The sequence below is a fragment of the Sabethes cyaneus genome, chromosome 3 (genome assembly GCF_943734655.1).
Source record: "Sabethes cyaneus chromosome 3, idSabCyanKW18_F2, whole genome shotgun sequence".
In the NCBI taxonomy this organism is placed as follows: Eukaryota; Metazoa; Arthropoda; class Insecta; order Diptera; family Culicidae; genus Sabethes; species Sabethes cyaneus.
Genome location: NC_071355.1, coordinates 54,819,159 through 54,836,072, shown reverse-complemented (window position 1 = coordinate 54,836,072; position 16,914 = coordinate 54,819,159). Strand labels below are relative to the sequence as shown.

The 16,914-nt window shown below is 38.2% G+C and overlaps 1 protein-coding gene across 1 annotated transcript; it reads left to right on the top strand.

Annotated features, from left to right (window-relative positions):
- Positions 1-6,978: 6,978 nt before the first annotated feature.
- LOC128744385 (glycine receptor subunit alpha-2-like) lies at positions 6,979-13,457 on the top strand. Its single transcript, XM_053841365.1, has 2 exons — positions 6,979-7,282; positions 13,090-13,457. The coding sequence occupies exons 1-2, from the start codon at positions 7,009-7,011 to the stop codon at positions 13,455-13,457; spliced, it is 642 nt and encodes a 213-aa protein (XP_053697340.1). The 5' UTR covers positions 6,979-7,008.
- The last annotated feature ends 3,457 nt before the right edge of the window (positions 13,458-16,914 follow it).

The window sequence follows — 16,914 nt, the reverse complement described above, 5'->3', positions numbered from 1 at the left end:
TCGTTGCGGTTAGACAAGCAATGAGAATAACTTCAATGCTTGTGTTTAGCAAAATGAAGGGCATTTTACCCCAGTGTTTTTGATAGAAATGAGCTGTGAAAGTCAATATGTTTGAATGAAATTCGCCTGATTAAAATCAACGTTTTTGCACCATAAAAAGTTATTTTTTGCCCTAATTTTCTTGAATAACGTCACAAAAAATAGGGCAATAAGCGTTCGTTTGACCAAAACCACGAAAAAGCTACAGATGCTGTAAAAAACACCAAGTTGTGAGAATGCATATGAAAATATCTTTCTTTTGATAACAATTGTATCTAGACCAGCGGTATATGCAGAGATTTTCTCTTTTACATTGTTTAAAATAGGGTCAAATGCATCTCTTTGATCAAAACATCAGGAAATAATCATGTGCCGTAAATCAACGCACGGAACCATAAAATCTTTTTAATGGTGAAAAAAGATCGATTTCAGCCCCACAAATTCTAGAGATGTTGACTTTTACATCATCTCATTCTATCGAGAAAACTAGGGTAAAATAAACCAGCAAACATTTTCGTACGTATATCAAAGTAACAACTGAGAATTATGTACCGATATATATCTAGAAAAATCGCATTCGATGCACGAAATCAGCATATGCGTACTGTTTTGGAGGCGATATACGTACTGCAGATTATGTGTAAACAATTCACATTCATAAGTGTTTGTATACAATGAGATCCGACTCAACATGATTAGCTCCATAATGCTATACAATTCTGCGACGAAAATCGTAAGTAAATCAGATGTCATCATTTCGTACGTTTGAATATAAACTAAGTTGCGTTTTTATAAGCTTTGTGTACGATTTCGATTTTGTTTAGAGACATTTAGGATGGTTTTCATACATTAATATACGAGATGTGTTTTGTTGGGACCTTTCAGTGGGCCAAAGCTATTACAAAAATGTGCATGCCATGAACAAGCACGACGTCACCGGAATCCTTAGAAGAATATATGTTATGCGAAGAAATGAGTCATTGAGAAAAAGTTTTTTTTTTCAAAGACCACCCCCCCCCCCCCACTGTGCAATGTATCGTTACGCCTTTTTGTGGGGATATTTAAAGCGGTTTTAAAAGAGATGTTGCGCAGCCAACAAGTTGTATCGTGGTTTCACTCACTGCAATTCGGACTGGCTTTATGAGTTTCTTTACAGCTGTCAAAAAACCAATTTTGCAACAAAAAGGCAGGCAGACTTCGGCTTTTTGCAGATAATCGATTGATAGAAAATTACACCGAAACTGTCAATGTTTGATAATAATTAGATTGTAGTATCCAACCAAAACGTTTTATGTTATATTGGCATATACGTCTTGTGGTAGGAATTAGGTCGCTAGAAAAAGTAATATTTTTTAGCCTTACCGGTGTTTGAGGAAAAAGCGACTTTTTTCAACTTCTCACTTTTGGCGTACTTATGTGAGAAGTGAGAACCATACTGCGATTAACCTGCTTGCCACAGACAGAAAATAATTAATTTTACTGTCCAGTGGAAGAAGAATGCTTATATTCTGATCTTATTTGCCAAAACAAATTTTTTTAAAGCTTCTTAATAATAAAAGAAATGTTTAAATACCAAACAAAGAAAAGAGATCCCAAATGAAGGCCTTGGGGAACATCGGAAATGCTTTGAATTGAATTCCGGACAAGTTAAAAAGCCAACATAGTAGATTTAGTTACATTGCTAGTTGTTTTATGATTGCTGGAAAATTTTCGTTAGGACTAAGATCTTTTTCATTCGAATTAAAACCGAACAAGTCCGTATACATCATTGCAAATCTGTTTGGTTAGCCGCCAGCATAGTTGTAAAAAATCATTGAATCATGTTCAGCATATGGCTAATGTCGCGTGAAATTGCTCAAAAGCAACATACTTTCTTCGAATGCAACTCACTTTTATTGTTCTACAGTGATTTGTTAAATTACTGTCAGTATCGTTAATTTTCTAATTTTCCCTTGAATTTTCGTGCTTTCTTGGTTTGCAAAATTTGCCTGCAAAGGGAAGTGGCTCCAGAAATAATAGACAATTCCTGCGAAGGAGTGTGTTCTTTCCCAGAGCGGGCAGGGGCAGGAACAATGAACTAAAACGACAATACTTGATTTCTAGAATCGATTGAGAAAAAACAAAAAAGTGTTTTAATTTTTGATGCGGAAAGATAACTGTATAAATTTATACACATACACATACATGTACACTTAAAACAAAACAGCAAAACATTTTGTCACTCACAGAGATCTTCAAATATTTTATGTAAAATAATGAGCGCTGGGCAAGGCGCAATAAAAAAACTGATAAGCAATAACACTTAGTTTTTATATTACATAAACAAGAAAAAAAAAACTTGTGACGAATGCATACAATATGCATGCATGCAGACCACTATAAACGACAAATTAATAAAACAAAAAAAAACTTATTATACACTAAAACTATACACTTGAGGCATGCGAAACGCTGTGGAGCGTGCTATCATTATTATAAACCAAAATTGCAAAAAAGGGTGAATAGGAAAAATATAAGAAAAGATATGAAAAAAAAAAGAAATATTCTATACCCAGTTTGCTAAATTCAAAATTGGAAAGAAACAAAACAGAACGTGTTGTGAATGGTTAGACTTCATCATCAAATCATACGCTAGGCTAAGCTTAGTTGAAGCTGTAGACACACTGCAAATGTATGGGAAAACAAAATTAATGTAGGGAACCCGGTTGTTGATGTGGTTCAGCTCAAAAGTTGATCGGAAGTCTGAGCTTTTGCGCACCTGGAGGGCTTTCTAGTGCGAGCTTAACCCCTCCCCGAGGTGTAGTAGTGGACGCAACATCATCCGGCATTTGGCTAGTGTTGTTAAACAGCGGAATCAGAGACAGTTAAATAAAAGTTTAAAACTGATTCGATGTGCTGCGAGTGTGTAGAACTGTGAGCTGTGTTAAAACAAAAGATAAACGTTTGTGATGATTTTGATCAATATATAAGCTATAATGGCATGGGTGAAGTGTGATCGAATGTAGTTTTTTCCTTGCATTTTTTTTCTAGTTTTTAGATCCCGAATCTCGAATCTCGAATAGAGTCCCGGTAGTGGATTGTGAGCTTTGGCTGGTTCCAAATCGAAATGCACTACTCATTTTAAGCGGAAAATATAGTGCAAATCGCAACCCATTGGCTGTGTACCGATTCGATTGCTCTTTGCTCCTACATGTCCCCCCCATACTTGGTCACACACACTATTCGATAGGTTTCCTCTTTTTTCGGAAACAAGTTACAAGCGGCCGAAGAAAAAACAGAGAGAAAATCGATCCCAAGAGGTAATGTGATGAGTAGATTTTTTTAATGCGTTTTTATCAGCTTTTGATCAGCGAGTGAGCAGCAAACAAAAAAAAAGCGAATTAGCAATTCACACGATCTACTTTCCTGAATCACACTCTCCTATTATATGCTCTAGTAGTCGTAGTATTTTGAGGCCGTAGTATGCAGTAAGTAAAAGATTATATATCATGCTACTTAAACGTTCACAATTTATGCTGAACAATAGAAATCGTAGAAGTACTGTTAGACTGTTTCTCGTATATAAACTGAAAAAAAAAACAAGTAATAAAACATATTGATAGAACCACACAAAAGTATTAATGAATATTTATATAGAAACTTAGCATCATAGCTATTATTATTATTACTATTATTAGTGCATCTGTTTGATTGCATACATATATGAAAACCACTTAGTATTGTAACGGTTGCCAAATAACCTGGCAGCAGCAAACAAATAAACTGACACAATGTGTGAAATGGATATACATACTCGTATGTAGTAGTGATAGAGCACACCACTATTTATTATACAATGTAATACCGTAGCAGTAGGTATTTCTAACACTATTTCTCTATAGCTACCAGCAACAAAACAAACCTTTAATTCTGCCGGTTTGAAATATGATCATTACAATATCCTATCCAACATGTAGACCACCCTAATCCATACACATACACATCAACTTGTGGGAAAAATTATCCCCAAACACACTGCACTCACCTTAAAATACCCACACTACTACACAACCAATGAGCACGAAAGACACTCTGTTCGGTATTAGTTTGTAACTACCGAGACCCGTTTCATACATACACGCATACACACGCACACCACTACCACATCACTAAACAGGCAATCTCTTAATGTGCGCTGTAATTTGTCGGCAGTCGTAGTTGTAGTTTAGTGTGTTGAATAATCATCACCAGTGTTAACAAAAAAAACAAACACGAGTAGTAGCGTGAACCCAGTGAGTGTGTATAAAATGTTACACGTTGTTCGAAAAAAAAAAAGAATCGTGTACTGAACGACTTAACAAGAAAACAAATAGCAACAAAAAAAGTATATAGTTATATACATACAAGTACATAATGGTTGCAAATAAAGACACTGTAGTAATAAAACAAATATGAAGCGTTGCAATAATTTGATTATTTTCAATCTGATTAGCTTCTCGATTCTTAGTGAGTAAGTGTAATTGTTTGTGCAACACTATAGTTAGTTACGATTTGATCGGATCTCAGTATTTCGGTTTTTTTCATTATCTTCTATGTTTGACTTTTGATCTTTACACACACACATTTTTTTGTTTCTTCGATAGTGTAGCTGAATTGAATGCACCCTTATTTTGATTAGTAATAAATTAGTGTGTTTTTTGTTTCTGTTGAAACACATACACGGCTTCTTCTATATGTTGGTGTAACATTATCAGTGGTCTGTCTATCAATGTTTTGCAATTTTCTTTATCGTTTGTAATGTACAATAATTCTCAAGAGCAAAAATAAGTTTCGGCTTTAGTAGAATGTACTGTTCTCTATCAAAAATATTGTTTATACTGTAGTTAAACTACATCTATTTTAGCTTACTGAGTGTATAAATTCCAGTTCCAAACACGATTCGATTTTTTGTTTGATTACTCGGATTTCAATCAAAACAAATTTTTTGCCACCATCGATAGACAGACCCCTCGATTTTCTCCGTAAATTGTACGAAACATATATTATGACAATACTACTGTAGAGATTCTACATACATTTAACACCATGAAAATACGAAAACTTAATCCCTCTTGACTAATCCACCTTAAATGACGACGTTAGCATATCACAGAGTTAAATCATATAAGTAAACACCCTCTTATTCGCGTCCCTTTTTCCCTACTTGTCCATCTGGATATCATGTGTAAATGTCTCTATATATATTGCCGACTAACCCGCAGAAATGAACCCGAAAAAAAGATCCTATGCATGACTTAACTACTATGCTCATCCGTACAGAATAAAAAAAATACAAAATTCTACGGAAGCTTACAAAATATATAAATAGTTTTTTAACGAAACCACTCAGTTGGTGTACTGGTCAAAACCAGGACAAAAAAAAAAGAAGTAACCGTACAGCAGAAACATACAGTAAGCTTGTGGAAAATGTAATGTGTAAAAAGTATTAAAAAACTACATCCTTATAACCACAGTAATAATAATAATAATAATGATAATGATAACCAATACAGAACTCAACACCGTTTTGTAGTGTAGTAGATTGCAATTGTGATGTAACCTGTAGTATAGCCACCATTTATTACATGAAATAACAAATAGCAACTTTAAACTCTCACAATAAGCAGTAGATACTATTATTATAGATCAAATGTATTACTGAATGATTATCGATACAAAAACTATGAATAGCTCTCTCATTGCGCGTAAGCAATTTTAGCGTATAGTTTATTTTTAATCTGTAACGATCATAATGAGATTATTTTTACTCGTATTTTAGTTGTAGATTTACTCATGCTTTTTTCCAGTAAAATTGGCAGTAGTACCTAGGTTGTATTTTCTTTTTTTATACTTTTAAGATCACATTGTTTCACACATGTATATTTCTCGAAGGCGTAAAACTTTGTCCACATTTCGAACGATTCTTAATTTTTCTTTGTCATAGCTGTTGTAGCTACTAGTTTATCTATCTCGAATATTACTACCAGACAGTATTGATTGTAACTGGCACCCCGGGTGAGTCATGATTGAATTTTTGAATCCCACGTAACCACCACCACTTGTAGTAGGATGCCTGATTGGGTTTTGCGTTTTTTTCAATCGTTTTAGTTGAGACAGAAACAAAAGAAAAATCACATTGCAAGAATGTGAATGTGTATGTGAATATTGATACTCTGGAACAGCAAAACAAGAACAACAATAACTACAGGAACTCGATATTCTCATAAAATGTTTGAAGTTGAAATAAAGTATTGGTAGATAACTAAAGCAAAACAAACCGAGTAGTTAGTTATTTTCTTCCGCTTGTCGTACATACGCATTCATTCATGTTACTTTATCCTACTAGTATAACTATAATATCTTCCATGTTAGTGGCTGTTTGGAGCATCATCGCTCGCACCGTTTGTGTTCACTCATCTCTATAACTATTCTCATTTACCAGTAGTAGTTTGCAACGCTCTGTAATGTACCATAATTCATGTAAGTATAACGGTTTTTATATCTTACGGTAGAACCTAAGTTTATCCTTCCCCCTTTTGCTTTCGTTTCAGTGATCTAGTATTATTCCATGTCCCTAGTGCAACGTTTTATGTTCGGAAGAACTTTCCTAGAAGAGCAGATATACTAACTTTTTTTGTACATTTCTGTTGTTGTAGATAACGAAACGCACAATGCAGATTGAAGCGGATGCATGTTTAGCAATTCATTTTTCTCCGACTATTTTTTCGTGTCAAATACGTAAACCAACCAACGAAAACACTGTTCCTCTGTACTTTCCGTTAATGTTAAAATTTTAATTTATTCAACATAGCATAACAACCAGTGGCAATCATTTTCACGTTTTCCTATTTATTTTCTTCCCAACCCTATCCTTCGATGTTCGACATCCCGCTCAAAAAAACACAACGAGCAGTATCCCATACGGTGCAGGATCTGGTTTTTATCTGGAATATGACCGACCCGCTGGTGGTGAATCCGGAGATTGAGCTGCCGCAACTGGACATCAGTAACAACTACACCACGGACTGTACGATCGAGTATTCGACCGGGAACTTCACCTGCCTGGCGGTGGTGTTCAACCTGCGCCGGCGGTTGGGTTACCATCTGTTCCACACGTACATACCGTCCGCGCTGATCGTCGTCATGTCGTGGATATCGTTCTGGATCAAACCGGAAGCCATTCCGGCCCGCGTTACGCTCGGTGTAACGTCACTGCTGACGTTAGGTAAATGTTTAATTTGCAAATTTCAATCAGTAATCATTGATAGTAATAAAGGGTTTAGCTGCTTTAAGCTATGCAGCTTAAATTTTATAATTAAAGGACATCCAGATATCACGTGGACAGAAAAATACCAATTTTCAACCCCCCCGTCCCCCTCCGTGGACAAGTGTGGACATTTGCTCAACCCCCACCCCCTCCCCTGTTTGTCCACGTGGACATTTTTACATTTTTGTAAATTTTATTTTCAACTTCATTTATGCAATATTTATTGAAAAAGTTTATGTGAAAGGAAACTCCAGTCTAAAGGCACCGACACAATGCATACGAATTTTTAATCGTTGCGGAAATTTGAGTTTTTCCATGGTTTTTTCTTCAATTTTCCTCAGCGTCTTAAAATCCGTATGCAAGGTGTTTGGATCCTAATTCTTGTTCTACTGCAAATTATTATTATCGACTGCTAGAAAGTCCGTTTCAGCTTAACTTTCGCTTGACGATTCTTCTTTGTCCAGAGTATCTTTGTCTAACCAGAGCACCTCAGCTTGGACGTCTACTTTAACACAACACAAGATCTTTCCGACACGATGTGATTCGTAAAATTTTCTGAAGGCGAATCCTTTTGGAAATACGTTGCCCATGGATGCCCTTTTTTGTGGCGAGCTGTATTTGATTTTGAGGCAAAATGCAATCCACATTTGGTGCAAGCGGTGCAATATTCGTGGATTCATCGAGGCTAGGCAGTCAACATCTACGTGTACTAACGCAGGTCAACATATGCCTCAGAAGATAAAATTTTATTTAAGCTCAAAAACAATCACTGATCAATGGACAATGTTTTTAGTTTCTATTTTTTGTAGGAAAAAAATCTTGTCCACGTGGACACTTTCCATACCCCCTCCCCCCCTTCCGTGGACAAGCGTGGATATTTTCATACCCCCACCTAGGGCGCTGATTCTTTTATGTCAAGGAACACGTGCGCCAAGTTTAATGCCGAAGCAGCGCAAACATCAAACAGCGTTGGCGCGATCGAGAAAGATAGCATTTTGAAAATCTTAAATATTTCTAACGCTACAAATAGATATATGTCTGTTCTTTTTGAAAATATAACACTTGTTTATATTACGCGCGCTCAGCGTAAAATGGCGTTGAAAGAAGAGCAGGTGCGAAAAGCAATTGTGTGCGGTCGCAATGAAAATCCCGATCTCTCGTTAAGAAAACTTGCCAAAAAGCGTGGATGTCCTCCAAGCACTGTTCACAGTGTTTTAAAATCGTTCGATACTCGCTTGACAACAGCTGGGAAGAAGGGAAGTGAAACAAAAACGGATCTGAGGAACCACCACCACGATGCGAAGGTAACACGAATATTACGGAGGAGACCAGATCTTCCTGTACGTACCATTACTCGTAAAATAAAAATGTCGCCAACATTCGTGCACACTTCTAAGCAACGACAAGGCATGAAGTCTTTCAAGGTGAGGACTGTGCCAAACCGTAATGACAAGCAAAATACGACGTCCAAAACACGCGCTCGTAAGCTTTATCGCGAATATTTGACGAAGTTTCCATGCGTTATGATGGACGATGAAACGTATGTCCTAGAAGACTTGAAACAGCTTCCTGATCTTTTTACACTGCCATGAAACGCGTTGCAGAGCACTTTAGGACAAAGAAGAAAGCCAAGTTCCCCAAAAAATATTTAGTATGGCAGGCCATATGCAGCTGTGGTCGAGCAAGCAAAAGTTACATCACTACGGGAACGGTTAACAAGGAAATATACGATGAAGAATGCCTGCAGAAACGATTGTTACCGTTCCTACACAGCCATGATGTACCCTCTCTGTTTTGGCCTGATTTGGCATCCTGTCACTACGCCAAAGATGTTTTGGAATGGTCTGATGCTAATGGAGTCCATATTGTACCGAAGGAGGCGAATCCATCTAACTGTCCAGAGTTACGCCCCATCGAGCGGTATTGGGCTTTGGTGAAGAGAGAGCTGTCCCAGCACAAACAACAAGTAACAACTGTAGATAAATTTCGAATATCTTGGACAAACGCAGCTAAATTGGATGCCAATAAGTCTGCACTGACCCTCATGGCAAGGGTAAATTCCATAGTTCGCCAATTTTTCATGCAAACCAAATAAGTAATATTAATTTGTTTGATAATTATTAACGATACACACATAAATGATATAAAATTGTTTCATGGATTAAACTTCTAGCAAATTTGTTTTATTGCAAAATTGAGGAGTCCAGATTTTGTCGCGAACAAGCCTTAAGGCATTTTCTCTTAAATAAAAACTATATTTTTTTTATCATTATTTGCCGGACAAAGATAGAAAACTCAATTCAAACTTTAACACCAAGTAAACAAACCACCAAGTGCTGTCAAAAAAGTGTGGTCAGGAGCTCCCGTGTAATGATCTATATTGCGCTAGAGGCGAGCAGCGATTGACATTCGAGGTACGATATCTAAAAAATCCGGTCACTTTATCTGCTTTCCCATTGAAATTAATACTCTCCGCAGAAAATTATGGAGATAAAAGTAGGTAAAGGTACACCAGCCGTGGAGCAGAAAGGATTGGAATGAACACAAATACATATACATGGGAAATATGTCGGGATTCCGCTAATCTAAATTCAATTTTTTCATCAGAAGAATTTTTTATACGGTTTCAAACAGTTTAGTGTTTGTTCATGATATAGTGTTGGTGAATAAAGATTATTTTACCCTAATTTTCACGACATTTACTAAAAAATTAGGGTAAAATGACTATTATTACCGCAATCAACACAATTCCATCGTAATACACGTAAAAATAGCTTTTTTTGGCGAAAACAGCTTGGATGTTTCCCGACGGATTTCAGGATTATAGACCTTTCCATTTATGTGTGTGTTGGTGTTTGAAAATGAGAAAACAGGCACCAGCTCTTCCCCAAAATGAGGCAAAATATTATGAGGCAAATACGCGTATTTCGTGTTCGCTAGTGTGGGTGCTTGAGCTTTTTTAGAAAGCGCTATTAATCAACTAGCTGTAACCCGTGTGCGTCACCACGCGTCTGATTCTCTAATTGAGAGCATATCGTAGGTACACTGTGTAACTCAATGAGGGGCAACTACGTTACTTTTGCTCGTCTTAAATGCAATTGTATGATTGATTTGAGTCTTTGCTAAATGTGGGCGATTGTTACCACGAAAATATATGGCGCCCCTTGTATTGGCTACAGATAAGGTGTTTGTATATATAGATAGATAGAAGATAGATACTTCTCTGTACTCCAAGGAAAGTAGGATAAAATAATATTCATTTGGCAAAACCTGCTAGAAACAGACGCGAGTAGTGAACAAAGACCACACCTGGAAGCCTTAAAAGATATCTTTCTTTGGACAACAAAAAATTGAATGTAGTCCAGCAGTATTTGAAGATACTGACATAAAGGACCTTTTATCGAAAAACTCCACACTGTGCAGTGTTTTATTGGATGACAGATCCAATAATAATGGAATTACACAAGGCTCACCAGACGTCCCGGATTATGCGGGACTGTCCCGGATTTGGATGGCTTATTCCGGATTACTAAGCGTCCCGGAAAGTGTCCCGCATTGATTAATTTTTTAATCGAAACCGTTCCTAAGGAAGAAACATAGGAAATTATGTTACATTGCATGAAAAAACCTATTGCTAACACCGCTCGTCAGCCGGTGCACACTCCTCAGTCACGGCTCGGCCAGCCGGCACCTCGAACTGTTCTCTTCATCTTCAGCTTTCGCTTCCTTATCTTTCAGTATTTTAATACTGGACGAACCCGGGGACTTCGCTCGTTTGAGATAAACTGAAGTTAATTGTCCATTGTAGCATGCATGCTGAAACTGCAGCAGGCTATCATTGGACTTTATGAAGGGCAAAATCCGCCTGGTGTGGTGAGGCACCTACCCCTGCGTATTTTCGAATTCTTATCCGTCACAAAACATTGGTTTTCACACGGATGCCAAAGAAACAGATCCCTTGCCAAGTCATGATCTTTTATCACGAACCCATCCACAAAATTAATCACGAATCTGCTACAAACCCTACCGTGAGCCACAGCATGAAGAATTTAATCGCTGGGTTCGGCTGAAATCGGCCTTCTTTGAAGCTTATTGATCATCGAGTCGGACACATGCATCGCGTTTTGTCCCCACCCGGTCGCACAGCCTACGAGACCGCATTCTAGCCTTTGTTTATTGCTTGAGGCTCCTGTTGGGCTTCCCGCCTGCTCGGTAACACTTGTAGCCATTCCCAGACAAATTCGCCGTACAGTACAGTGGTCAGTATTCAGTTTTTTCACTAAAGCACAATCCGTGAGCTGAGATCAGCCTTGACTTTCCGAATGTTGACGATCAAGAGTTCAACTCCAACGTCTGGCCTGCGCCTTGTGGACAGCCCTGAGAGTTTCCTTGCACCCCTCAATTACTCACACTACAGCTCTTTTAGGATAATCCGTCAGTCCCGCCAGCTCTCAAAACGACGCTGATGGATTCTGCAGATGACCGCACACAATTACTTTCATGTCTCCATCTGCATGATGAATATCTCGATACCACGTTACCTTTGAACTGCGAAAAAAAACGTACCGAGCAGAACTGTTTACAAATAACACAACGCTACCAAAAGCTAGCATCCTTGGCCATTGGGAGCGCCGCTATCGGCAAAATGCAGTGGCAATTTCTAAATGATCCCATCTTTACTACCGAACCGGTTAAGCAAATAAGCCATTCAATATGTCCCGCATTCATCAAAAAAAATCTGGCCACTTTGAATTACACTGAAGTCGCTTTCTACGCGAATTTCGGAATTAACGCGGTTTTGGTTTACGCAGAACGCATCCATCACGAGCAACATGTCAAAAGGTCCAATGTGCGAATGAGAGATTCTCTTTGCGTCTCCTCTAAAAAAAGGGAATGAAAATTCCAATTTTCTGTTCATTCGTTCACTCTACCTTTGAATAATGCCAACACTGCTTTCTCTCACATTACTGGGACTCGTATACAAATAGTGGCCGTATGTACATGGAATACGTCGTATACGCAACTTAGCAGGCGCTACGTGAATGCCCGCTATTGTCTGTATTTTGAGAGGGTTAGTAGTAAAATAGCCATATATTTTACCAAAAGATTTTTAAGTAGCATTTGAAATTAATTAAGGCTTATGGTGTTTGTATTGCATTAGTAATCGGGCATGATATGATCACTTTTACTCAATTTTGATTCATTTGACTGTATCGTCTCAGCCAAGTAGAATTTGAATGTTCACCTGGCTACCAACGGGATAGCAGCATTGTAGTTTTGTAGATACAAAAGATAAAAGGCAAAAGCAAAGCAAAGCCTAGGTGCTGCATTCCGTCACCGAAACTTAACCTTCTGTTCTTATATGACAGATTTCGCAGCCAGCTGTTAGAATACAGGACAAGTGCAGGGCCAGTTGCTACAATCTTATTGATTCCAACAGCCTCTCCCAGCTGAGATTCGATCATACGACGACTGGCTTTCTAGGCCAGCATCATACATCGAGGCCAACTGGAAGGCCAAAATACAAAAGATACAGCAAAACTTTATTCAGCAATATTGTAGATAGTAACTAGTTCTACAAATGCTCTATATGCAACTTTTCCAAATTCTGCTTTGATAAGACGGTACTCTCAAATGAATCAAAATTGAGTAAAAGTGATCATGCCATACCTGTTAGTCATGCTTATTTTACCTAACTGGGGATGCTTGAATCCAATTTCTTCCACTTGAAGTATAAAACCAATTTTTTCCTTCTCTCGACACAGCTACCCAAAACACGCAATCACAACAATCGCTACCACCGGTTTCCTACGTGAAGGCCATCGACGTCTGGATGTCGTCCTGTTCGGTGTTCGTCTTTCTGTCGCTCATGGAATTCGCGGTGGTTAACAACTATATGGGCCCGGTTGCGACCAAGGCGATGAAGGGTTACTCGGACGAGGACCTGTCGGAGGCGATCGACTTCAACAATAAGAACGGTTTCAACAAAACGCATCGATCGTCCGATATACCGCAGTACGATACGTTCTGCCACGGCCGGGAGACGGCCCTGTGCATCGACAAGTTTTCGCGCTTTTTCTTTCCGTTTTCATTTTTCATACTGAACGTCACCTACTGGACGACCTTTTTGTAGGGCGACCAAAGTTAGAAGGAAACGAGATCTGTCGCTTTGCAGCCTCTAGGATAAACAGTTTAAACCTAAGCAGCCTCAGTGCGTCTAGTAGTGTAACGGTCTAGCTTATAATTAAACAATGTTTCACGCGATAATACACTTGTTGAGCGATATCATTTAAAGAAGTATAAAGTGAAAAACTTACGGCCGGATTTTTCTTCATATCTGTAAAAGTGAATCCACGTGGATCCGAGTAAGGACTGCGTGCCATACCACGCGCCGGTGCAATCTACAATAGAAAAATAAAGCGGTACTATTAAATTTATTCAGAAGTTTGTTATTCTTTTGTGAAAAACCATTCTTACTTTGGCAGTCTGTACCTGCAGAAAGTGGCGGTAGTACGGCGTTGATACAAAACGCAACGACATGATGAGCTTTGTCTTTAGACCTGTCCGCTCTGATAGACGTTTATCGATTGCTGTTGCCTGTAATAAGACAGAATTGTTTGGTCAAAATGTGCTGAATCATTATGAGCAACATCTTCGATTAACACTTGGAAGTGAATTTCTCGTCAAACTTTTATTGGAAATGGTCACATGAGTGAAAGCAATCAACCGTTGTATTCTTAATTGTGAGAAATATACGTAATTGATCTACTTTTCAAAGTAGATACGTTACTATTAGGGTACTTCAACTGGAATCTGGAAAGTCAGGATAAACCTGTAAGCATCGGTGGCCATCATAATAAGCTGGAAAAAATGTTTGTTTAAACAGGTAAATAACTATATAAACCGACCGGAAAGCTTAATTGCGCTTCTAGTTGTATTTAGTATAATGTCTATAAAGTTACTTTTTCAAAACTGTCAGCAACATAATTGAGAGATTCCTTCACAAAAACAGATTAAAACTATCCACGTAAAAATACAATGCTTAACTTTTACGAGTATCCAATGGACAAGACACAACACATATCGCTTTTACAAAACAATCCCATCTGGTGAATGACCGTCTGAACTGAAACCGCATAAAAACTATCCTATTAAATATTTTCTAACACACGGATTTGCAATAACCTACAAAAGTACCTGTACACTACATGATTTTTTGTGCGATCTAAAAGATAAAATCCTTCTCGAAGTCTCGAATAGTTATTTAGGGCCCTTTGAATTGCCTAGCTACATAGGATAAACGCCGCTCCATAGGATATCCGCCAGCTAGCAACCAAACAGGTCGCTTAAGCAGACCAATTTGGTTGTTTGGCAGTCAGTGCTCGAAAGCTTTACGATTGAGAATTGACTAAATTCGGCGGATGGATTATCATGGATGGTGAGACGCACGTGAAGGTAAAGGCTGCGAACCGATACCAAAATAATGGTCTTACAGAATATTTGCAGTTGCGGCCAGAAATCTTTCGTGTTTATCACAGATAACACGGCGAAATTGTATCGTTACAAAAAGGAGTGCTTCCAGAATCGTTTTTGTCATTCAACCGGTGAGATGTTTATTAATAATTAATTAGAGTTTATTTTAGAAACAAGATTTGTGCGAACGTCTTATTTGTACCATGCTCACTGACGCTACTGCCGTCAGTCTAGCGTGTTATCAGAAGAGGCAAGTTTGGGGTGTTCATACAGACCGGCATAACTACTACCATAGTTACCGTAATTGGATGGTTTGGTTGCCTGGGACATAAGAAGCATCATATGTCATGCTCTTGCAGGTGAAAAATCTTATACATATTGTTCTTAATTCGTATTAATGAAGGAATCTGATGTGAATCTGAAAAACAAAGTTTAATTATTAACGATCATTTGTCAATGATTCATCAATCGCTGCTTTACCAAGCGAAACTTTCACCTAAATTGTTAACCTTCTAACGGGTGACATCGTAAAAACAATACGATACAGATAACGACTATTTTTTCGCTTAAAAAAGCTCAAGTTTTGATTTTCATGAAAAAATGATTGTTTGGAGGAACGCCAAGAAATAAGTCCAAATTTTCCCAACCCAGATATTTTTTCAAATCAGTATAACAAAATTCAAAGTAAACGTGTAACGCTCGCAGAAAATTTTTGAGGTCAATCTTTTTATTCTAGATATTCTTTTTTTCAACAACAAAGCAAGAGGCCGCAAAAAGTTCAAACCTTATAATAAGATTTTAGATGGTGATCTGGCAAGACATAAGCATTCTTAATGATTTCAAACTAATGTAGCAGATTGGATGACAACGAAGACAAACTTGTCGCGGTTCGCTTTTAGTTTTAGAGCAAGAAATGGAGGTATTTAACGGATTCTCAAAACATCGTGGGGGAGTACAGTGATGGAGGCTCTCCTGTCTCCTGTACAAACGACTGTGAAGTAATCCACTCAGTGCACTCCGAGTAAAACCTCGTTGAGTCCTGTCCTAAGATTGTACTTGGTGGTAGATGATTAACAAGGTTCGGTTGACTCAATCCCACTCGCACGCCAAGCACATAAACTGGAGAATCGTAAAGAATAGAATCACGATTATGATTTTGGAAATCTGCTTTGGTCGTTTTAACTAATGCCGAAGGATTCCGGAGGACGATTTATTTGGTAAGTTTCTTTCTACTATTGCCATATTTGGGGGAACTATCCCTGAGCTGTGCATTCTGGATTCAGTGCTACGAAATTCGTGAATTACCTCCATTTTTTGTGGTTAATCCAGAGTAGTTAAGGAGACGCCATACTCTGTGGGTCTCAGCCGAACCGCTCCTGAGAAGCGAGTCCAGGCTTTAAAACGCTTCTGGTACATCCACTTTCTAGTGGGCGCAAAAGTACCGGAGGTTGATATAAAAAACGTCGCACGATTCACAGATCTACGGAGTTCCTTTTCACCCCTGCTTGTCTAGAAAGGAGGGTACAAACTATGACGTTCCCTTCAAAGTGGTTAAATTAAGCCGCTATGTTTGGGAGCACTGGACTACTCAGAGATTACTTCTTTATGACTTTGTACGCGGTCATGACATAAACCCCATTTTTGGGAGTGAGGAAGTGTCTAGTCAATTTGCAAATCGAGCAAGCAGCCAACGATGCCTGCTCACGCAAGCGATAAGCATAGCATTCAACACTTACGCCACTCACACAAGCGTAAGACAAGCAGCCGCCGTTGCTGTGTGTGAGGCGAACGCATAGCCTTATATCGTCTTTTTGCATCGTCCACTCCACAGTGCTCCAAAAGTGCGAAAAGTGGAACTTTTTTCCTAGTATCTTTTGCTTTCATTTTATCATTTATGGTCTTCAGCACTTTTGTTCGTATGAATATCCCCCCTAATATAAAACTGTCAAAAGTTAGTCATTGCTTACTATAATAAAAATAAAAAAATAACTTTTTTGTGTTGGGAAATATAGACATAGTTTCTGCGACAAAGTTATAAACATTGTAAAAAAAAGCAACTTTGCGAAAGAAATAAAATTTCTATCTTTATCGAGTGTTGAACTATAGGGCATATTCTT